Source organism: Solea solea, chromosome 17 (genome assembly GCF_958295425.1).
Source record: "Solea solea chromosome 17, fSolSol10.1, whole genome shotgun sequence".
NCBI lineage: Eukaryota > Metazoa > Chordata > Actinopteri > Pleuronectiformes > Soleidae > Solea > Solea solea.
In genome coordinates this window covers 1320001-1344940 of record NC_081150.1, presented here as the reverse complement: position 1 = coordinate 1344940, position 24940 = coordinate 1320001, and the positions used below count along the sequence as shown (strand labels likewise).

General features: G+C 42.6%; 1 protein-coding gene across 4 annotated transcripts in view; it reads right to left on the bottom strand.

Moving 5' to 3' along the window:
* epha7 (eph receptor A7) overlaps positions 1 to 24940 on the bottom strand; it is a 96857-nt gene that overhangs the window by 56482 nt on the left and 15435 nt on the right. For all 4 annotated transcript variants that reach the window (XM_058612719.1, XM_058612718.1, XM_058612721.1 and 1 more), the window contains exons 4-5: positions 17673 to 17828; positions 7025 to 7360 (exon numbers count right to left, since the gene is read on the bottom strand). In XM_058612719.1, coding sequence (XP_058468702.1) covers positions 7025 to 7360; positions 17673 to 17828 — 492 coding nt within the window. The remainder of the gene's footprint in view (positions 1 to 7024; positions 7361 to 17672; positions 17829 to 24940) is intronic.

The following is a 24940-nucleotide window of genomic DNA, read 5'->3' as shown; positions in this document are numbered from 1 at the left end:
CATTGCTGACGGATTGGGTGACAGACAAATCAGGAGGCATTTACAGAAAAGCTACAGGTTAAGTGCTCCGAGCTGCTGCTCTGAGACCACCACCAGTTTTATTGCAGCTGTTGAATCTCACTGCTTTGCCCAGCTCTCATCAAATTACTACGAGCATGTGGAGCGGCTGCGCGGCGGAGGGGGGTCAGTGGCTGCAGTGGAGAGAATGGGCTCCCCACGTAACGTAAAACCCGCGGACCGATGCTACAAAGGAGGATCCGCTTAACTGGAAAATGACACTGACTGACTCCGGTCACTGGGGACTCTTTCAAATCAATCAATCCCTCTGTTTGAGGGCCACCACGGCAGATCAGAACACTAAAACCAACAATCAATGGCCGTATTGTTTCCCCAAGTGTTGCTTTCACAAATGCAACGAATATTATACATTCAGCGACGATAAAGTGTCAATAAAGTGGCCGTGTAGGTTACCACTCAGGAGCTGCGGCTTCTCAGTTTCCACCCAATGGTCAATTAATATCCTCTAATATCCATTGCTCCCTTGTTGAGGGAACCAAGTATTAGGGCAGTCCCGGGGGGGGCCTCAGGAGCTCCGATAGGGATGAACTACAAATATACAGAGTTTCATGAACCTCTCAGCAGCTTTGTTACAGAATTGTTCTTTTCATCATAACCCTAACCCTCACAGCTGATCATCAATCTGTGGCCAATAAGAACCAACTACAGCATGATTTCTAAATGAATTTCTGCATTTCGTTTAAACAAAAACAACAGTAATATAGACGGAGCCTTGACAAACTCTGAGAAGCCACCTACACACAAGGAGAACGAGCAAATCCCACACAGAAAGACTCCTGTCAAACCTTCTCGCTGCGAGGCACCGGTGACGTTTACCCAACGCCCCCGTGATGTAAATATTCATCATTTAGGGGCATTTATGGCAACAGTAACTCATGCCGAGCATGTGCGGAGGAGTGCTTTATGACAGTACTTTCTCCTGAACAACCAAACACCTCGTTTGAGCTGGAACACACACCTTTTACAAATTCAGAAGCATGAATTTCCACCCCGGGCGCAGCTCGGTCGGACTGTGGCTCCATTGTTCGTGGACCGCTTGCCCTGTCAGAACTAATGTAAAAGTACATTTACGGTACATATCTGTGTATTATATCACTGTGTGGGAAACCGCCTGCTTAACATAACACGTTACATAACATAACACGCGTGAATGTCTGGAAGGAGCTTTAGGGCTGTTCTGACTTTGACAGGATTGTATGCAAACACCAGGTCCTCATTGAAAACCATCTGATAAGACCACCATGATCTCAGATCTTTAAATCAGCCTTTATGTTAAACACACATTATACACCGGAGCAGACACAGTTATCTCCTGTGTTTATTTTTAGCCATTCTTTGCTTCATTTGTTGTCGCAACACAGAGCGCTGACTGCAGGACGGTGTTCCAGAACCTCCACCCCCCCGCCCCCCACCGCACAAGTCCAAACCTACTTACACATTCAAAGAGAACAACAGGATATTCCCTTTGGTCCAATCGCTCAGAGCAAAAGAAAGGAAAAGAAATACCGAGGCACACAAGAATGTGAGCTAAGTATTTGACTTTGATCCGAAAAGCCTCGGTGCCCTCACGATGCATGAGAGGCAAATAGTTTCCCTGCTTCAGCCAAAGTCTGCTGCTCATTGTTCCCCAGTTTAAAGCAGGGTCCAACCATTAAGGCAAAAATATCTGATTGGGATTTTTCTGACAAACATTGGAACTGTGATTTAATTAAGTCAACATTCAACCGGTTAACCAGTTTTCCCTGTGAATCAATGTGTTGTTTTGTCCATGAAAATGCAGAAAATTAGGTAAAGTATTAATTGGTATTCCTCAAACCTCAAAATAACAACATCCACAAATGTGTTGTTGTGTGCAAAGACCAACAATATTCAGTTCACTTTAATTGCAGTGCAAGAAAAGACACAACAGTATTCACAATGGAAAAGCTGAAATCACAGAGCTGATATATATATATATACATATATATATATATATACATACATATATATACATATATATATATATAACACTTAAAATGATTCATTAACTAATTGCGAGGCGCCCACCTCTGCTCTTTTGTTTTCATTTAAAAACTTCTTATTCTACTCTGGATATGCACTCTACCGAGTCAAGTGTTAAAGCTCTGCTGTGTCCGTTTTAGTTTGAAAACTCTGAGGCTGCATTTTAGTCGAGCGGGGCCAAAACGGAGACCTTTGGAAATGATGCCGCGGTGACATTTATGCACTTCCTGGCTGGTTCTCATCAGCCACCATCAGCTGTGAATGGAAAGCTCTGTTCAAACTGACGGTTCAGTTGTCCCACATACTGAAAACATGCCAACCATAGATGGATGGACGGACAAATGGATTCACATGTGCTTTATAGTCCCTGTAACGGACAGTTTGGCCCACGTATGATACAACATTGTATCTCCATGTGTTTTTGAATGTCATTTTTCATCAAACTAATGCAAAGTTGCTATCTGACTGACACAAGCAGTTAACATATAAATCACTTTCCGCCGACTCTTTTCTTTCACTCGTTATGTTGTTTTCACGTCTTGTTGGTTGAGTGTAAGCCCACTCTGAGTGTTGAATGTGTGCACACAAACACCAGTCCTGTAGCCTTTCCCATAACCAATTTCAAATCCCATTTCTGTGGCCCCCTCTCCACAGTGATTTCCTCTGGCTTGGCCGTGTGATCACCCGCTTGAATAAATATTAATGGTTATTCTATGAGCAGTGCCCACTCACAAGTGTGCCGCAGGAACAAAAGGCCTTGTTTACAAGTGCGCTTGAGGAAAGCTAAAAGCGGGGAGGGCCCTCTGTGGCGCTGTTGACTTACAATGGAGTGCTGATTGAAACGCGCTCTCCACTTCCAGCGAATGGCAGCGAGCAAAAGCAGCGAAAATCCTCAACACGACAAGTTTCTCCTCAAACGCGGCGAGGACGCAGAAATCAGGCTCACAAACTCGCAGCCTCCTCTTAAAGTCATTAAAGTCAGCGCTGAGACCTAATTAGGTTTCTGGGAACAATGAGCACTCAGCAACTCCAGCCTTACTTCATGCATTTCCTTTAGTGTAAAATGAGAGGTTCCTCAACAGATGGATCATCATCTGCATTCACACAGCGCGTGTTCAGTCCCTCAGTCTGCAGCTCCGAGTCTATGTTCACACTGATTATCATGCAGAAGGTGAAGATGGGAGGGATGGAGGAGAGGGCTGTTCTAGGGTTCTCTCAGTGCTATGGTGCTCCAGTGCCTCACCACACGAAGGTTAATCAATTCTGAATGATGAGCCATAAAAGCTTTAATAACGCAGTCATTCTCTGATGAGTGGTCCTGCCTGCTTATTCACGAAGGAGCGTTTGTTTTAGGGAAAGAACCGACCGACCAATTAGAATGCGCCCAAGCATTCTAGAACAGTCCAGAGAGCGCTGGACGCGATGGCGGTCCAGTGAGTCCTGCAGCGGAGACCCATCACGCGGTTAACGCATCAACCGATCACTGATTACTGACCCGCCACACAGCTTCATAGAGACGTTGTGGTGGATGGATTTTAACCAGATAACCATGAAGATCTTTATTGAAGCGTTCATTTTAAACCGAACCATGACTTTGTCCCTAATCTAAGCAAAACCGGTCGTTCCTGACAACAGAACGTAACTTATTGTTAAAGCTGAAGCTTTGGGATATTGAGCGAAGACTCTATGTTTGTCTAGAGTGAACGTGAATTTTCTTTGTGTTGTATCCATCCATTGCATTTCCTTCTGCAACTCTTCTACAATTTAACATAGACCACCAGATTTAAAGTGTTACCACGAGACACAATTGAAATATTAATGACTATACTCTAAGTATTATGAATTGTTTCCCGGTGTCTGTATTGCTTTTTTTTTTTTTCAAACAAATTTGCATAGAGATATTAAAGTGCAGCCTTTGCGGTTTGGTAATTGCATTGTTTCAAATTGCATTTTCAATTCCACAATGATTAATTGTTCAATTATAGAATAATCCTGCAATGGTATTTTCCCACAAACACACTAATTCTAGTCCCATCATAGTCATAGACTGTTTAAAAATGTATCTGGTGAGGAAAGACAATGGTACAGAGTTTAACCAAGAACAGAATGCACATAGTGCTGCTTTCTTTTCTTCCTGCATATTTAATTGATTCTCTTCAATGCTTAGTGTCTGAACTCTCAGCCTCGATTTAAATGAATTATTCTGTCCCACTGAACAGATGGACTGGGTTGCCCTGTCTTGAAGAGCTGCTAACCCTAAAGGAATTTGATTAGTGTGAATCTGAAAGAGGAGTTTTAGCTTCATGGTCTTCACAGCATTTCAAAGTACCCCACAAATAACTACCCCATCCTGATACTGGGAACCATTTCCCTGGCATTAGCCTCCAACACATTCTGCAGTACTGGTAGTGATGCATTTAGCTGAATATTAAATTGAGTAATATTTTTACTTAATATTAAATTGAGTAAAAACTACATGAAGTCAAAATTAGATTATAAAAGAAAAAAGTAAAGACCTGTTCTTCAGTTTCTTTGTTTCTTCCACATACAAATACCCTCTAATGAAAAGAAAACAAACAAATATCATCTAAAACTTCTATAGGCAAGAAATAAATAAATAAATGACTATTGGTAGGATCTATCTTTTCTTTAACAGTACATTTTTTACAGTAAAGTCCAGCTTCTTTGGCTGATTATTGTCAGAATATAGAGCTATTTAACACAGATTTGAACTGAAGAATTTCACTGACCTCATCTTTAATGGAATTGATCAACAAAATTATTAGTGGCCTGATCCCTCCCGACCAATTACACTGATTATAGTGTTATAGCAATTTAAACGGTGGCACTTAGTCGCAATAATAAACACAACACTGAAACACTGTCTTGGCCGAGCGTGCTACTCTCTTTCAAATTAGCTAATGACTCCTTTTGCCAGGTTAACCGGGTAATTGTCTGTTGTCAACATGACAAGTGTAATTATGAGTGATTCCAAAAGCGCAGGTGTTAAGTGCTTTGTTTTTTTTCATGTCCTTGGCCGGAAAAACCCCCTCACACATTCCAGCGCATGTCACTGTCATGAAGTGACCTCTGAGAAATACATCAGCGCTAACGCTGCATCCCACACACACTTACTCTTTCTCTCTGTGGGACCCTCCCACACATGAACACTCGGAGTGCACTGACATGTTTATTGTGTCGTAAAGCAGAGTTTGGCATCAGTCCACGACTTGTAAACGCACCATTGTAAAAGAAAATTTGCGACTGAGCAGCTTCACTTTATTTTAACACTATAACGTTTATGGCTGCCCCAATTATTTAATTAATGGATAAGTAATCAACAACTAATTTATTCATAAAGGATTTTGATAAGCCAATTATTATCTGACTGATTATTACTTATGTTCTTTTAGAAATGTTTGGTCTGATGAATTTGATAAATGCTGCTATATCACTAAAACCCTAACGTGTATAATAAGTTGTTTCTGATGACCTGTTGATGACTTGTATTTAGTCTACACAGTATTTGATCTGTCATATTTTATTCTAATACTAGAAAATAAATGAATGTCAGCAAAATAATAGCAGCAGGATAAAGAGTATTATTACTGTGTATATCTGATTAAAGCTCTATGCTTTCTTTACAGCTTTTGATTTCAGCACACAGTCTTCAGGGCCAACTGTGTTACATGGATGCTTGAGCATGAAAAAAGACTCTTGTTGAGTGGATTCATAGAAATAATGAATCATAAAAAAAAAAAAAAACGGGCTTCAGCGTTTGTCACAGCAAAACATAGCATTTTAATTATGGTAGATCCCCTTGAGACTGAGCTGCAAATACAGTATTGGCTCCTCTGTTACCACTGGGAGTCGGCATCATTCCACAGCTAATAATGTTTGCCACTGCGATACAAACATTAAATTAATCTGGGTAATATGCATACTGGAAATATTAGGGACCATTCTAGACCAAGGTCATTAGTGCTAATGGAGAGGTTTTCAAAGGGAAACCACAATGTTGCTTATGTTTGATGTTTTGTTCTGATGGAGCGAGAGTTGAGCTCCAGGCTGTCGTGGAAGTTTCATAATTCAGTCTTGTAACAAATACTTAACTTTACTCAATTGCAGATCAACCGAGTGTCTATAGCAGAGGCTCTGAGGATTTCTTAGCCACTAAAGAATAAAAGTAATCCAAATAATTTAACAATAAATAGTTTGATTAGAAAATAATCTATAGTCTACTGGTCAACAGTAGAACTATAGATTATAGTAGAACCTCTCTGTTTGTGTATGGATAAAACACACAGGAAATGGTACATCAAGCTAGTTATTAAAGCTTTACATGTGACACTGTCAGACCAAGGCTGTTTGATCCTATACAGTTTTTCAGTTAATGCTAAGCTGATCGATTCTTGGCTCCAGCTCTGTACTATTGATATTCCCACTGAACTCTAGAGGGGGAAAAAGGTGAATGAGGCTATTTTTCCTTAAAACTATGATTATAAAAGGAAAAAAAAATCAAAAGAATATCGTTGATATGCTCTACAACAAAGAACGTGTTAGATGAGAAGCAAATGTCCATAAAATGATCCAGAAAAGTTCTGCAGATGATTATTAACGAGCTGAAGATAAGGTGCATGAGAGCTAGTGTTAGAGTTGAGCTTAGAGGAGGAGCTGTGAGATGCATTCAATGGGCCTCGTAATTTTCATCCCTTCTACCCGTCCACTAACCAAAGGCTTGCTGTTGCTGCCATCGTTATATCAGTAATAGAAGACCTATTGATTAGTGACTTATTAGGTCACTGGAGACTTATGGAAATACATTATCTCTACTTCTGTCCACAATTGAATCAAAAAGTGATTTTACCCCACCTTTAAACACTGGGGAGAGATTTTCATTTTCAACAATATCATTACCAATAAACACTGATTTAAGGTTCCTTACCTGCTTGACCAGTTGCGATGCTCACTGCTGCAAACAGCCTCTGCGTGCGGCTCAAGTCCGACACCCCATTGACAGCCTCCACCTCAAAAGTGTAGTTAGCGTGGGCGAGCAGGTCCATGATGGTCAAATAAGTGTCCACTAATCCGGACTGTGCAGGGGAGTATCCCACGTTTGGCCCGCACGGAACACACTCCTCTGGCTCCCAGCTGCAGCGCCGGCATATAACCCTGTAGCTGACGTCATTGCGCCCGCCAGTGTCAGCCGGTGGGTTCCACTCCAGGCTGACAGTGGTCTGGTTGGTGTTGTAGACCAGGTTCTGTGGCGCCGAGGGAGGTCCTGTCAGAGGTGGACATGGAGGAAACCAGAATTAAACAACTGTGCGCCGGGGAAAGTGACAGCCAAGACTGTGCATCGACTAGATCTGTGTTTTCTCTGTTCTCAGAGAGAAGAAAAAGAAATGCACCGTACATGCCAGCTTCAGCCCTTGAGCCAAACACTGACACTCAATTATAATAAGACTCTGATCCAGGGGAACAAAAAAAAAACTGGTGCAGGTACACAGAGAGGAAATCAGATCTGGCAGACACCAAGGTCAATGCAAGGAGGGCGTGAAATCAAACAGTGGAGGCCAGACTTTCAAAGGAAGAATAATTGTCATGGTCAGAGTCATTTTATGGTATTGTCCATGAACTAAGTAGTTATTATAATGACGTTTGGACAAAGAGGGAGGGGTGGATAGATAGATAGATAGATAGATAGATAGATAGATAGATAGATAGATAGATGTGTGCTGATTCATAAAACAATTAGTTTATTATTCCAAGCTCTATGAAGCTGTTGTAATTTTCTCGTCAAGTTAATTTGATCCGCTGTTGAGGCAAAAAGAACGATTCGTTCAGGCCCATATTTTGATTCTGAAACAACCTAATGTTCTGTGAACACGTGCAAACATCGCTGGTGTTTCATCCACATGGATTAAGGGCATTGTTATCATAGAGCCTGTTAAACAGCGTCAAATCCACAGCTGCTGTGGAACTGACCGAGACGGGTTATGCGGTCAGACAGGCGCTTCGCCGGGAACCAGGAGCCACAGACGGTCACCCTCAAATTCTTCCGCTTCCCATCCAAAAATATACAAACGATCCCCCTCCGGCTAGAGACAGGGCCTTGCTGCTTTTCTTTGGAAACATGCTGTATATCTTGTTGACAGCAGGACACTTAGAATTTATGTCTCCCTCCCAAAAAAAGACCTGCCTAATCCACAGAATTTATGCACAAGATTTAAACCCGGATGGTCGGCGTCCTGTAACTGGCGTATACAGTTTCACTTGACATGCAATAACAACCCGCTCTGCGGACTCAAACGTGAAGACGGGCGTCCGCGCGGACCGTTTGCCTCTACGCGTAACGACGGGGCGATTAGCTCATCTCGTAAAACAATGAATAACAAATTGCTTCTTTCATCTTTTAAAATTCCGGGCTGTTGGCTTTTATGACCCATATGTTGATATAAATAAACTCCCACTCACACAGTAAAAGATTATATGACTTGTATTCTTTGTTTATGAAGGCTGTGAAGAACATCTTGGTTCTGGCGTTTAAATTGCTCTCTTTTTGTCTCCGGAAATGTTCTCTTTTAGAGAATCTGAGGTAGGGGGAGATCTCACCTCATGAAATTGATCACATTGACGAACAAAACAGGCCATGCATATGCACGGAGCCACACCGCTCTCACAATATCCATAAACGCAGCGCCGCTCGAGAACAATGGCTTGACGGAGACATCCATATTCATGATTATCGGGTAAGATGAGAGACAGACTGTGGACCGGGGAAGATGAAAGAGCCACCTGTGGCAGGTGAAGTGGAGACGAGTGAGCGCCGATGGCACCACTCGACCTCAGCCTTGGCATCAACACTCTCAACCCCACACGGACAATAGAGAAGGTGGCACTTAGGTGCCCACACACACACACACACACACACACACACAGCTATTCTTCTTACGACATTGCATTGGCTTTTATTTGAACAGCCTAAACAAAGCATTATCCCTAACCTTAACCAGCCAATGCCTGACCCTAAATTTAACCTAATCACAATTTACATCCAAGTGCTATACTTATCAAGTTCCTCCAGAATGATGATCTGTCTCACACAGTGTTTGGTCTCTATGAGGACTACAGGTCCTGACAAGGTCAGTGTTTGTCCTAAAGAGATAACAAATTCAAGTACACACACACACAAACCTCCCACAACAAATCCAAACTATAGGGATCTCTCGCTCTACCATTTCCGTGGCCGTGGTTGGCAACGATAACATCTCATTTTGCTTGCACCACTCTCATTTAGGTCTCAGGTACCACAGATCAAAGTGTTGATTTGGCAGCAACAAGACACAGGACGGAAATTAGGTTGGACACTTCCTGAATTTGAATGACCTTTCTTCTTTCTCTTGTGTGTTTTTAGATACTGTAGATGCACACTACCCTGCAGGTGTTGCCCCCCTTTCTCCAAAGATATTAGTGTGTTTTAAATTAAAACTTCCTGCTTTGCAAAATCATGCAAAATCACAGAAGGAGTTTCATAATATTAATGAAAACTGCAGGTAAAAGGAGAGGATTTTCAACACAAGGATTTCCCTTTCACGTTTCCTGGACGGTGGTAGCTCCATTATGGATAAGCAAGGCCCACTTCCACTCGGTTGCACTTCTATACCTCCAGCCACAAATTACAGTTGGAAGGTGGTGAAGTACACTTATAACATAAGTAGCTGGAGGCCTGAAGTGGCACAACATGTGATTCTGTGAACTTCCTGTGTGCATAAGCCTCCCATTGATCCATGACTCACATGGCATTTTTTGGTCCTGTCCGTTTTTTCTGCTTTCTAAGTTTCGAAGTCACTGTTTGCACTTTGGCACCAAAAAGACTACTGTGATTGGTAAAAGAACTTTTAAACAAGACAGTTTGTACCACTATAGACTATTTTAAAGATAAAACTGGCTACTGAAAATAATGTGAAGCCTACAAATGTAAAAAGACCCAAAGTTCTTGCAGAGTTGTTAGAGGGAGATAAAGGTAACGGGAGAAGTCTACGGAGACGAAACCTTCTACCCTGCCACAAGTGTGGCCACTTGTAAAAGGTATAAACACACTCTCTTGTCTTCAAACACGATGACACATCATTGGGCTCAGGTTGTTTGAAGCACACTGAGCCCCTCACTCCTCTTTCTTCTCCCTCTGCCTTGGCGTCTCTTTGTTTCACCGAACACTTTCTGTCTGAACTCAGGAATACGAAACTCCTCTGCCCCCAATTCGCCACAGATTCGCAACGCATCCCGAACCCTCCGCTGTCTGTCTGTCTGTCTGTCTGTCTGCTCGTCCTCGTAGCTCAAGGGCCCGTCTGTCTCCCTCTTCTTTTGCAACTGCCCACACACCACCACCACCAACACTGTGTCTTATCTTCCGTGTTCGCTCCTCTCATCCCTCCTCCCAGTCAAGTTTCATTTCACGGATTAGCCTTCCAGCCCCCACAGCCTGGAACGTCTCAATCACTTGCTAGCCTCCCTCCAACACTGCTACTGTTACCAAGCATCAGTGAGCATGAGTGTGCGTGTGTGTGTGTGTGTGTGTGAGTGTGCTTGTTGTTATGCTGCTTAAATTAATGAAACATGTGTACATGCATTGTTTTTGTTGTCCTGCAGCAGCAGCAGCAGAGTCTGCATTAGGGATGGCTCAACACCACTTCTTGTGTCCAACTTGAATTTCTGCCTTTATCAGTATCAGTCCGATAAGTTGTTTTTTTTTGCATTTACCACCTAGATATAAACATAAATAAATAAATAAATAAATAAATAAATAAAACAAACATTTGCAGCTCTAACTCACATGACTATGGTAGTGGACATCACTCTTTAAAGTAGCAGTAATTCAATTACACAACCTAATGAGATAGAATTATCTACAATATGAACATAACTATCATCAAACATTGAGACGGACAAATGATAATAATACCATTACATTTTCTATTATTAAAAATACAGTTAAAAAGGTGTGTGTTCAGGGCAAAGTTAAAGAAGGACAATGTGGGAGACTGGGGTATCAGAGGGTGGAGGCAGCAGCTATGCAGAGGATTCCTCCCCCCAGGCTCAGTACTCTGTTGGGGAAGGTTCAGGATACTTTGTAAATGCTGAGGAAGATTTTATATTGAATTTGTTGTTGGACATGAGCATGTTTGCTCTGTTAGGGATTTACGGATCTTGTTTTTCATCTTCCAAAATCAGATCTGGTGACTGACCAATGCCAGCCCTCAGTATCGTGCAGATTATCATACCAATACCAACACTGAGTATTTTACTGACAGATAGTGAGTATCTAATCTGCTCGTGCCTAATCTGCATAGCAACATTTCACAGATTAAAATCTGTTGGATAAAGAAAAGAAAAACTCTCATGCATTAAAGTACAGTACAAATCACGGAGATAACACGACATACAATAATATACCATATAGGAAACCCAGTTTAGTTACAGATGGTTTTTAGGTCATTATACAAAGCCCATCTCCACTCTGTGCAGAGTCGTGAGACCTGAGTAAATCCAAGCTTAGGAAAGAAGAATCCGGTGCTTATCGGCCTTGAGTTGTGCTCAGGGCTGCCTTAACCCTCCACAGCCTATTAGCAGGCTGTGCTCTAATTGGGGGGAACTGTGGGGAGAGGGGGCGGCAGGGGTGAGTGGTATTCAAATCACACATGAGGTAATCCTCACTCTACAAATGTGTGTTGTGGCCCCGTGACCTCGCCTCTAATGATGTGGCTGCAGCAGAACCTGGTATGAGGCTGAAGAGCAGAAGAGGTTGAAGAGGATGTTTTTTTTTTTCTATTTCATCTTCTTCTTCTTCTTCTTTTTTTTTTTTTAGCTGGAGGGCTTCCAACTGCTGTTGTCATGATAACCGAAATTTCAATACTTCTTCAACACCACGCTGAATTCAATATTGGATTTGCAGCTCGAACAAAATGCGTGCCGTGAGCTAAAATTCCATTTCAGACCCCGACCCTCTGCGGTTCCAGAGGGTTTACGATGGCACACGGACGGGAATAACAAAAAAAAGAAAGTCTGTCACTAAGACTGAACAATGTGCACTACAGCAGCATAATCCATGAGCTTGGAGAATGTGAAAAACATTATTTCCCTGTTGCCGAGAAGCATTTGATTAGAACACAGTGGAGCTACATGCTGCTGGGTTTGCTTTTTTCATATATTTCCCCTCACACATGGTACCTTTACATTGGCTTTATCCAATTACAACTAAGGCTGAGTATTGCTATCCACTTGTTTATAAAAAGACGATCAGTTTTAAAAACATACACAACAAATCTTATCGACGATTGCATTTATAAAAACAAACATTTCTACTTCAATGACTTCATTATTTGTGCTGCATCCATGATCAGTCACTGGACTAAATGTGTGTTTGCAGAAGTATCTCATTAGCTGCAGCCCTGCATTACATTCACTTGATCCCATGCACTAGAGTTTAGAATATTCAAAGAGCATCTTAGCTTGAAATCCCTCATTTCAACATGTTTTTATTCTATTTAAGTACCTTAGAGCAAAGAGATAAAAGTCTCAGCTTCTGGAACTTTGTCCCTGGTCTAATATTCGGCTAATATCAGGCTGAGCCCATGTGACAACACGACAGGGAGAGCTATAGATAATTCATAGGGAGCAAGTGCCCTCGTCTGGACATGCCAGACATTCCTCTGACCCGGTCAGATCTCCAACTGCATCCGTCACAGTGTGAAAGACAAACTCCCAAGAATGTCCCGACCCAATCTTACAGACACAGATACGTTCCCGTCTAAACACGGTTAATCAGACACACTAAGAACAGTTTGGAGAATAAACAACTAATAATAATAATAACATTTACTAAACCACTCATCTTGGGGGTCATGATTATTTTTTATAATTGCTTACTATGTCACTATTTCCTCCATTAAACTTTCAGTTGTTTAGTCCATAAAATGTCAGAGATCAGTTTCTCAAAGCTTGAAGTGATGATATTAGAAAATGTCTTGTTTCGTCCACAAATCTAAATTATTCAGTTTTAATTATGTGTATATATATATATATATATATATATATATATATATATACATACTGTATATATATAGTTATATAGAGTAAATAAACATTCAACTTTAGTATGCTGAAAACTCTGAGAGCTTCAAACTCAAAACAATGAATCACTAATAGTTGGCATTAAATGATTCATAGTTGCAGACCTAGATTTTAATAAAGTTTGACTAAATGCTCAAAGTTCAGGAGCAAGACGATGCTGATATTGAGCATGTTGAGCTTAGAATTTCTTATTTATCACATTACTTTTTCACTTTATAGACGTAAAGATAATACATTATATACAAAAAAAACATACATTATGTTTTGTTTCATGGAGTCACAGCACTATGTTTCTATAAAGTATATCTGGGAGTAAATAAAATAAACAAAACACTATAGTATAACATTAAGCCCCTACATTCTGCAGCTCTGTCACATTCCCGCTGCAGCCGTCACAGTCAGGATGGACCTGCTGTCGGATATCAACTTGTTGAGGTGGCACATTTTTAAGGAGGGGGTTGGTGGGGGGAGTGGGGGGTGTGGGAGGAGGAGGGGGGGTGGCCTACTCTCGACTGCTCCTTTCAAACCGTCACTTGCACCAGCACTGCAAGTCACAGCTGTCGCATGATTGATGACCACTCCCCGAGCCTGTCAACAACACCAGCTCTTGTGCCGTGCCCCTGGTGAACATGCGGAGACGTCCCCGTACGTCTCATTTTCTCACAACTTTGCATTTGAATGGCACGGACAAACATCCATCAGACAAAACCCTCTTTTTTTTTTCCTTCTTTTACAACCTATCACTTGGGAAGCAACGTATTTTTCAAATATGTTTTTTTGAAACTTCGGCCCTCATCTTTATTCAACATGGATTTGGCTTTTGATGTACATCTTCATCTCATTTCCTCTCAAATCCTCATCGACACACATTCCTAATCTCTGTGTGCCAAAGATCCCTCTCACTGTTTTGTTAAGGCCTTCAATACGGTGGCTTTACAAAAAAAAAAATCTGTCAATCAAGCTGTTTGTTCAGGCTGTGCAAATTCATTTTCAATTACTATCCTTTGCTGGTCTGGACAAGGCCTGAAAAAAACTGAAATCACAGTGACGCCTGGTCACGCCGTCTTAATCCTGCGATGAATGGGGGAACACACGTACAGAAAGCTGTGCAAAAATTGCACTGGGCGAATTAAGAGGATTGTGACGCCATTCATGCAAGTTAAAAATACATATTTACATAGAATGGAATGGGGTCATCAGGTGCAGACCTGGAGCTAATGAAAGTGAATAATGAAAAGTGTGCATTAGAACAGCTTCAGTAATTACGGTGCTACTCGGTGAAGGTGATTACCCAGAAGAGAACAGTCAGAGGACAACGCAGAGAAGTGGGAACTTTCTTCCCTTCAATCCACTGTACGTGTGTCCTGCTCTTGATCAATGGGAGATCTGAGAGTAATGGGCTTATCTTTCAGAACCGTAGGATGGTGGTTTGTGGTCGTTGCTTAGTTATGTCCTTGTTTTGTTAAATCTGAGCTTTGAAAGAAACCTCAATGCGTTCAAATCGGGCTCTAATTTTCTTTTACGACACTCCTACAACTCAACTCTACAACCATCTGGCATTTCTTACCTGTCTGGAGCAACGTTTGCTAAACAAAGGGGAATCCAGAGGAGAGGGTGTGTCTCCGCCAGGGTTTTGTCTTTCAACAGATGGTAAATCATGAAACATAGAAATGTGTTTAGTCAGAGTCTGAGCGAAGACGATGAGTCAATCACATACAAAAAGAATTGAAAGATTAATGGAAGTGTCACACAACCACAATCTTGACACACTTCCTATTTCCCACAAACAGGAAGTAAGCGCGGCCAAGGTAAACCTCTACAAAGGGGCAGACATTGGCTCGGGGCCCTTATTGACCTGCATCCCCACCCCACCTAGCACCTACCACGTCAGTTTGTGTTGCCCTTGAGCTGTGCATATTTGCAAACAAATTTGCTCTCATCAGATAACACAAATCACTCAATAAACCAGGGGCCCCCGACGGGCCCCGAGGGCGTGTGTGTGTGTGTGTGTGTGTGTGTCAACTGCAGAACACCAGCCCACAAAATGACACACGCTGATATATGTACGCCTGCACGCAGGGCAAGTCTGGAACTACGACGGCAGTCGCTGGATTTGTTCTTTTTGTGCTCGCGCAGCACAGTTGTGGTCTTTTTTTAGAGTGTAGCTCTTTTAATTCCTGTATATTACATTACACATCAACATTATTAAATACAAATATGTACATAAGGCACATGCTCCCTGCAGGAAATGGAACGCAGAACATAAGGTAAGTATCATCTGTCCTCAGTGATCCGATAGTTGCTACCAACTCAGTGAGTTTTGGAAGACGGTGACCGTCCAGGTCCAGTGACCCGAGGAAACTGGATCTGCCATCGCTCGGTTATTCAAATACACACTGACACCGTGTTTAAAATGATTACTGATTACTGTTCACAGCTGTTTACACCGACTGCACCAACTCCGATTGAACTGGATTAAAACTAGCAGGTGAGGATACACCATCAGTCTGCATACTCCCATTCTAGTTAGCCTGTACTTCTTTTTGCCAGGTTTCCAAAGTGGAAACACTTTATGTTCAGAACACAATTAGAATAAGCATTTGTGTAAATTCTGCTCCTTTTGTGCAGAGTGTAAATCACTTCAGTGATGGGGACAGAATGAAAATGGCTGACTCTGTGGACAGGTTCACTGCTAATGTACTGGGGGAGCAGTGTGACACAGACCTGCACAACATTACTTCCAAATGTGTCGAGCACGGAGGTGAAAAACAGCTGGTGAAAAGCACAGAATGGAGAGCTGGGGATGTTCTGCAGAGAGATAATGGCTATGGGAAATCATAATTCATTAATAATGACACACAGATAACTTGCTATTACATGTCATCCCTTTTTTATCATAAGACCAAAACCAAAAGGAATATTATATATTATTTAGAGCTGAAACGATAAATCGATTATTAATCAGTTACTAAATTAATCGACAAGTATTTTGATAATGGAGCTTTTTTCATGATTAAAACACGATTTCCGATTGTTTAAGCTACTTAAATGTGAGTATTTTCTTCATTTCTTTGCTCTGGAGAACAAAGAAATCATTTAAAGTGAATCATTTTGGTTTGACGAACAACGAGCAACATTTTTTAAGGTTTTCTGATATTTTATGGACCAAGCGATTAATTGATTAACCGAGTAAATAATAAACAGATGAATCGATTATGAAAATAATCGCTAATATTATTATTAAAAAAAAGAAAATCTATAAAAAGATATACATTTTCAAGGCTTAAGCCAAATAATCCATAACATAACCACACACACAGTGGCAGCCTAAACACACCTGTGCACTGAGGGTATGCTGTAATAAATGGAACGAGCTTCAGGGCAGGAAGAGACAGAGATGTTGCTCAACACTCTGATGGCCATAAATGACGAACAGGCTGTCTTTTTTCTTTTTTTTGCACATATGAAAATTTGCTAAATCAAATCCAAACTCTTTGATACTCTGATTTGATGCATTCCTATTAAATTATACTATTAGAATAATATCTCAGCAGCAATTTCTCTTTCTCTCTGACACACACACACACACACATTAGAGATTCTGACTTGGCCTACTTTGGGTGTTCAAGGGGGGAAAACGCTGCAGCACTCAGGATGTGAAGCAGGCGTACAGATTTCCCTGCATATGTGTGTGTGTGTGTGTGTGTGTGTGAGGCTTTTAATCGCCAGAAGATGCTAGAAAATAAATAATCTGACTCTCAATTGAACTGCTTTTTCTTCATAAGTGTATCACATACAGTATAAAATAAAAATATCTCCTGCAGCCAGAAGCCAGTACAAGCCTGTCCAGGAGTCGTGTGATATATTATCAGTGGAACAAAGGCACACAGATAAGAAGCAGAGGTCTTGTTGAGGTGTGCTGTTTACCTGCAGGTACAACACCACCCTGCTGGTGTATGCCCCGCCTCTTTTAGCTAAAGGCAAAGCAGCGAGAGAGAGGAAAAAAAAATACAGAAGCACCTTGAAATTGAAAAAAACACACAGTTTGAATGAGGATTTGGAAGCAAATGAGCCCCAAAGTAAATCCTCTGGTCTGAGTAAATAAGCCATGGACGGCTGTCACAAAGCTGTTACACTAGCCAGGACAAATGAAGACACACGGCGCTGCCTGGGCTGCCTGGGCTGCCGCTGCCGACTGTAATTGCGATCTTTCAGACGGGAAATGGCAAATTGCTCCTCTCATCATTAGCAAGCAGCTAAGACAGAAAACAGACATGCAAGCCTGCGAACATAATTATAATGACATACTGGGAGGCAGACGACTGCTATGGAACACATCTGGGCCTTCCATGAGGCCACTGCAGACCCAGTAAAGGACCACACTGTGTTTTTTCTCTCTTTGCATGTGTGACTGTTTAAACTCACATGTGTGTGTTAACCTAGCAACGGCACGGCAGACTTACGTGTGCAGGCCACAGACGGAGGGTCGGAGAGCGCCCGGTAGTAGCCGTCCTCGCAGTCGCAGCGCCAGGAGCCCTCGCGGTCGTTGAAGCTGTGCGCTGGACAGCGAGAGCACTGCAGGTCCTGGGACGAGGACTTGTAGAAACCACGTCCACACGCTGTGCAAGGGTTAAAAAAGGAGGGGAAGAGTTAATATCCGTACGAACAGTTTAATATCACATGATTGTTTATTCATTAACAAATTAGATAAAAAGTGTTTGAGAGGCAAATTACGGGCCCAAGTCTTCAGTTAAGAGCTGACTTGCTGTGTTCCATTTACATCGAAACTCGGAAGTGGGAACTGGGAGTGACGTTACCCCTGATTAAATGTATCCGGGGCTAGCCAGCCATTGTTAGCCATTGTTAGCCATTGTTAGCGAGTTTCCCAGCTGGAAATCTGAGATCCTGTGTGAGGAACACTGCATGATCTCGGATTTCCAGGTCTGACTACAAATGGAACGCACCATTTGTATATTGCAACACGAATGAACGCCCCTTGCCTTGCAAAACCCTCCCAACAACCAGTGTTTGACTTAAACATGGCAGTACAACATATAAAGACAAGGTCAAGTAATAAAGTACTCAATCTAAGTTCATATAAGCACAACGGTTCATACTTTAAGCACTAGGCTAGCCTTGCATGTTTCGTAACCGTAGTCTTCTCGCAGCACAACTTCAAATACTGTGGACATGAATAATAATAGAAGTTCCTGGCACGGTTTTGGCTTTATATACATTTTATAAATTCTTCATGAGTTTTCAGGTGGTAAATAATCCACCATATACAAATTAATCCAACAAGCACATTGAGTTTATTAATCTGTCCTAATTCACATGCCTTTTGTTCTGGTGACCAGTGTGAACATTAAACTCTTAATTTCAGAGATAATACACATATAATATTACATTTCTGATGCAAGATCAAACTAAACCACACACACTGGACCTTTAAATCAATTGAATGGCAGATTTTTTTTCTAAACGTGTAAATACAGCTGAGCTGATAGAGAACCATATTAAAAGATAATCCACCCCAAAGTCAACAGACACCTGCAATTCTAACAGCAATTTCTCATTTAGTCAACTGCAGCAGAGCCGGGTTCGAGGTAGACTTCCTATGCACCAGTGATGTCAGCACTGAGTGTCTCTGGGTGGTATTAGTCCTGTGCAAACACATTTGTTGCTTCACTTGTGTTTTCCCGTCACGGGGAGGGCATGACAGAGCAGAGCAGTGTGTTCACGTCTCTCATCAAACAGGCCGAGGCATGAAGCGGCATCACGCCGAGGCGCTCGCTCGCTCCACGATAAACTGCTACCTCTATCTTTGAGAGGAAAATAACAAGGCTATTTTTATTCTGATGAATCCTCAGGTCAGCCGAGGGCTTCTGGCTTGTTTATGAAAAGCAGTCCTGTCGCTGAGATGAGACTTTTCTCTAGCGAGCGAGGAGATAAGGACGGGCACACACGGTCATCTCAGACATTTAACCTTTGACCGGGAGTGTAAACAAACCCGGTTACGACTAATCAAGTGATTTCAGAGTTACACTTATACACACACACAACTCCTCATTTATCTGACGAGCCATAAATGCAAGTCACGGCAAAGACAGAGAGATAATGGAAAACAAACACAGTGGATCTTAGCAACCCTGCTGTAATTCACATGACCGAGTTAATGTTTGAGTATTAGCGAGTCGTAAAATCTTCTCTGGGTCGGATTATTTTAGCCTCCAAGTCTCTGAGCTCTGAGACACTAAATAGTTCTTTACACAAACCATGAAATGCATTTTTCATGAGCCACGTGGGGGTGATGAGTGATGGGTTCCTCCCACTCCACACCTCACTGATCCTCCTCGGCTGTTTTTCTTTGACGACCACCTCTTGTGACAGATCAGCGATGAGAGGCACACATTTCTTTTTTAGTTTGAACACTTCCAGGGCAGCATGAAGTGGAAGCCGAGGATCATGATATCCTCGTTTCAGCTACAACAAAGACCTGACACTCTCCATTTATCACATTCTCTCTCTCCCAGAAGAAAGAAGTTGAAAAACATGATATTATCTCCAACGTTCCTTTACGGGGGTTTTTGAACTTGTAATGGAAAACAGAGCCGAGAGGAGGGAGAGCTCTTGAATGCTGACCAGACGGAACATATAGAGCGTAAATCGCTTACTCATTACATTTATCTGCTTTTGATTCTACGTATATGTAGAACGCTGATGAGTGATAATGTTCCACAGACACTGAACCATGTCTGCTCCCAGTATCTGATAGCCGTGTAAACACTCTCCCCGTGGATGTTGATAATGACACCGAAGCACTGTATCTCCAGCAGGTTAAAGATTGTCTAGATCCTGGTGAAGACACGACTTTCTCCCACCACGTCGCTCTGTTTAAACATTCTGATAAGCCAGCGAGTCTGTTTGCCTTTGGGTTTCTGAGAGCTCATCTGCTGGGTGGCCAGTGTGTGTGTGTGTGGGGGGGGGGGGTGGAGAGCCTGAGCTATATCTTCACCGCAACCTCCTCTTCAGCAACCCAGAGGATCCTCGTGGAAGATTAAGACGAACTGTAAGCCTGGGAGGAGAGAGCTTAGGCTCAGAAAACTTGTAAGATGTAATTATCTGCAGCTAAAGGTCTCTCAAACTAAATATTAACAAAAGTTTGATGACATAGTGACGGGAAACCACCCAGCTCTAATAAGCGTAGCATTAAAAATGTGGCTTAAACTGGATAAAGTTGATATTGGAGCCTGACTTGCAGTGGTTTGTGATGCGTCATTCCACAACTCTTACAATAATTCTTGTAAACAAACAAGAACATTCTTGTATTCTTGCCATTTTTCCAAAATGTTTCATGGTGATAGTTTATCTCACAGCTGCTGGACCGACTTTTTAATTGGTCAAAAAATCCAATTGAAATTATTTTGACAGAAGTTACAATTTAAAATTGGTACAACTGATGATTTTTTGTCATGTGAACAAGCAAAACACAAGTTAACATTAACATTAACAATATTAACTGTGAAGAAAGAAAAGAAAAGAAGAAAATGAATCAAAAGAAATATTATTATTATTATTATTTTTACTTCTATGGTTTATCCTCTGTGTGACTTCCATCAAGCGAGAACTCATGCAGAATAGGCACAAAATGGCGGCCCAAAGTTAAACATCAAGGCCCCTGTTTTGATTAATCGCACTCGTCCTTTAAGTCGTGCTCTCGAGCGAGGCGGGGTTCATTTTTCAGTGACAGCCCGAGTGTTTATCACTTGTGTGTCTCACTGTGTCTCTGGCACCCGGAAATGTTTACAGAGGCAGCAAGGCGGCAAACGAGGCCTCAAGAATCAAATGCCTCTATGACACGGGCACCTCAGTGTTTCTCTGCACATCTCCCCAGCACCTTCCACCACTGCACTGAGTGACAAGTACAAACACAGTCTTGCAGGGCCCCAGCATTCCTGTCCCAGCCTCTGCACACACACACACACACTCACTCACACTCAGTGACTCCCTACAGGCGAGTTCCCGTCCCTGGCAGCAGATGCCGAAAAGAGACACTCTCAGCCTGTGATGGGATTGATAGCGAGTGAGAGGTTCTTTGTCGCCAGTCGCTGCTGTAACACTTTCCTTGTGAGTGGAAATATCTACAAAGCAATTACAGTGGAGTCTGTTTATCCAGTAGCCTTTTAACTGACAGAGTGACTGACACCTTACTGGAACACAGTGACACACAAACGTGCTCAAACCTAACCCCTCCCCCCCCCCGACTCTCGCGGCACGATGTGTAATTGTGTTTGAAAGGGAAAACGTGTTCGAGTGTGACTCCTTTAAAAATAAATAAATAAATAAAAAGAGCCAATTAATGTAAGTCTGGTCTTCTTCAGGCGCAGATAACAAGCGACTAATGGCTTGTGCTTGTTGACACGGGCCCGTTAACAAAGCTCAGACACAACAGCCGGCTTATTTACGACACTGAGAAATGAGTCAGTCCTTAGAGAAGAAAAACAGGAAAGGTCTTCCATTCCTGCCAGCTCCCCGGCAGGCTGCAGAACACCAATCTGTAATTTCCCTTCTCGTGGTCAAGCACTTTCATTCGTGATGCGTTTGGGGGTCAAGCTGCAGTCAGCAGTTTTCTACAGAGAGACGAAGAGGAGCCTGAGAAGAGGAGAAGACCTCGGACTCGTGAGGTGGAGATAATCAAACTGTGACTGCAGCGTCTCAATCAGAGCACACAGCGGCCTGCAGAGTCAAACAACACTCTACTTATCTTATGCACACACACACACACACACACACACACACACACACAAACGAGAGGAGGGGAAAACAGATTTCTGTATTTTCCTAAGATCCCGGTTTATTTCTTTTTCGCTCTGAGCTGAGCTTCTTAACATTCTTGAATTACATCCAATTCCTCTCACGCTTTGCCAGTGTCATGACACTATGGGTGAGGGACAGAGAGGGAGGAGGGTGAGAGAGCGGCAGTGACATATCCCTTCCTGGCCAAAATAGAAAATAATTATGTTCCTTGTCTGAGAGTGAAGCCTTGGCACATTTCTTTTTCTTTTTTTGCTTCAGTTAATCGTGTGCCCTCGCCGACATATCGGATTCCAAATTTGCCCTTTTCCGTTTTCTGTGCATTTGCAGGTGCTGGTTAGTAACCAACAGAAATCCATCCAGAGCATCAACAATTAAAGACTACGACATCCTGACCTTGACCAAGAATGTTGTTTTACACACATTTACATCATTACTGTGCGGATGTTGTGCAGAAAGTAAACTTTAATGGTTTGTGTCGTTTAAAGGAAGCGAGAATCTTCACTGAATCCCAGCTTCATCAGAGGTGACACCATCTTCATCTTCAACAGCCGTAAATATGTTTCCATAGATCCAACTGTCAAACCTGACTGAAGATCCACTGCATCTACTCTGAGACGCACAAACACTACAGTCCCATTCAGAGTAAATCACGTTATAGCAGCAGAGTTCAGGGTTGGACACACTGCTAATGTCCTGTCAAAGATCTGGGTCCTTTCCAGACCTGCTATTGTCATCAAACACTAGGACGAGATTCAATCACGCCAACAACATGTGAACGTCCTCTGACCTGCAATCCTATGTATTTTTACACTTGTCCATGTTTCCCATCGAGTGATTTCCTTGTGGCCACCACCACATTGTCAATACTGACCACCACATATTGATCTTCTGTTTTTTTCCGACTATTTCAAAAGAGTAAAATCAAATTTCATTGTGGAGCCATTCGCAGCACATTGATTTACTCGTCCCCCTTTCTCGCTCTGCTATCGCTTTCTCTCTCACGCTCACACACACACACACACACACACACAGACACCGTGACAACAGATCCATCTATACCATCAGATTGCCTAAAAACAACATAGTTTGGTCTTTGCAAACAGAAATAAAGTAGCTACGCGTTCATTAGCAAATAGATTGTAGAAATGAGGCTCCATCACAAGTAAGTCTTAGTCTCAAGACCACTTTTTGGAGGTCTCGGACACATTTGTATTCAGATCTTTGTCATCGAGGACTCATACCTTAATAATGAGTCAATCAAGTTGTGAGGTTTGATACATGTGTACAGTGTTGCCTTGGTCCTCCTGACACGATCTGGTTCCCTTACAGTAGTCTTGCTTTATTCTGTTTTACTTAGTTTTGGTTATGACCCAGTTTCGCCCACGCTTGGTCCTGGTCTTAATTCAGTCTAGGCTTCTAAAGGTCTTAGTCTCGTCTTAGTGTGATTACACTCATGACTTGGTGTCAGTTTGTGTGGTGTGGACACAAGGTACCAGACCACTGACTATACACCCAGGAAAACCTTGAGTCCTTGCACGCTCGCAGCCTCCAAATCCAATCAAGGTTGCAATCCTCATTACTGCTCAGCACGGAGGGGACTGGCTGGTTTAGCTGGGGAGGATGGGATACTGTGTTTCCTCACCAACACACTCCCATACAGACCTTTGAGGCACTGCATCGTTACGACGTGCGCTTCTTTAGCTTCAGCCATCAGAAGGAAGACGTTTCAAGTCAATTGTTGCTTTGATGCTGGTTTTCAAAAACTCTAACTTTGTGTGGTCCCAGTCAAAAAAACCTCTGGTGATTACCTGTCTTGGTAGAACTGGAGACTGGATGTCCTTGCTTGCTTGCAACCCACAAATCCAATCAAGGTTACAATCCTTATTACTGCTCAGCACGGAAGGGGCTGGTTTTTCCAAGTGGGGCAGCTGGGATATTGAGTTTCTCCCCATCTGTCTCAATATTACCACAGACGGGGGTGGGGGGGGTCAGAGTGAGCTGCGGTGAGGGAATGTGGGAGATTCCCTGTGTTTTTTTTGATACAGCCAGAGTGATAGTGACTGGTGTGGGTCTGTGTGGGTCTGTGTGTCTCTGCAGTCCTAGCATGATGAGTCCTGTCAGGTCCAGCCCCTCACCTCACCCTCCCTGCCCTCCCCGTCCGGCCTGATTATGTGTTAAATCCGCCCATGTGTCGGGATGGATGTGGAAAGAATGTGCACTGAAGGGAGCCGAGCTTGCGGCTGCGGAAACCCGGAGAGAGCGGCCTGGAGATAGCACCCCATTAGAGTGATAAAAGAGAGGCGGAGGGAGGCGAGCGGCCGACAGGACCAACATGCAGACCCGGTCACTGATGAATGCCAGGTGGAGTGGGTCAAGCGTGATAAAGGAAACAGTTTATTTTCTTATTTCCAAAAAAAACCCGCTTGCTATGTCCACTGCTGATATCTTCCAACATGGGCCTGGTACCATGAAGAGGCTATCTGTTGTCATGTTTATTCATGTTTCTAACTCGTCTGTCTGTCTGATTTTGACACCAAATGCAGGGCTGCGCTGCTTAAGTTTGGTTCTATTTAAAGCTCTTTCTATATTTGGTCATTTTGCTTGGTTGAGTTTAGATGACTCTGTTCCACACACACACACACCATATGTTCCAGAAGCGCTGGACAACAAGATGACCAGTAAACCTTGACTTTATTATGACAGACTCTTTTTTAGCATAAAAACCTTCCAGATGCAAGTCTAGATTACCAGCCATGCAGAGGAGACAACTGCCCCGGGCCCTTTAAAAACTCCAGGGGCCCTAAAAGCTTTCATGTGTGTCGGCTAGATGTGCTAATTTGGGAATGAGCACCGTGAAGGACAATAATGGCCGGGGCCTTAAAGTGTGTCTTCCTTGTTAAGGTCTGATTTGAAA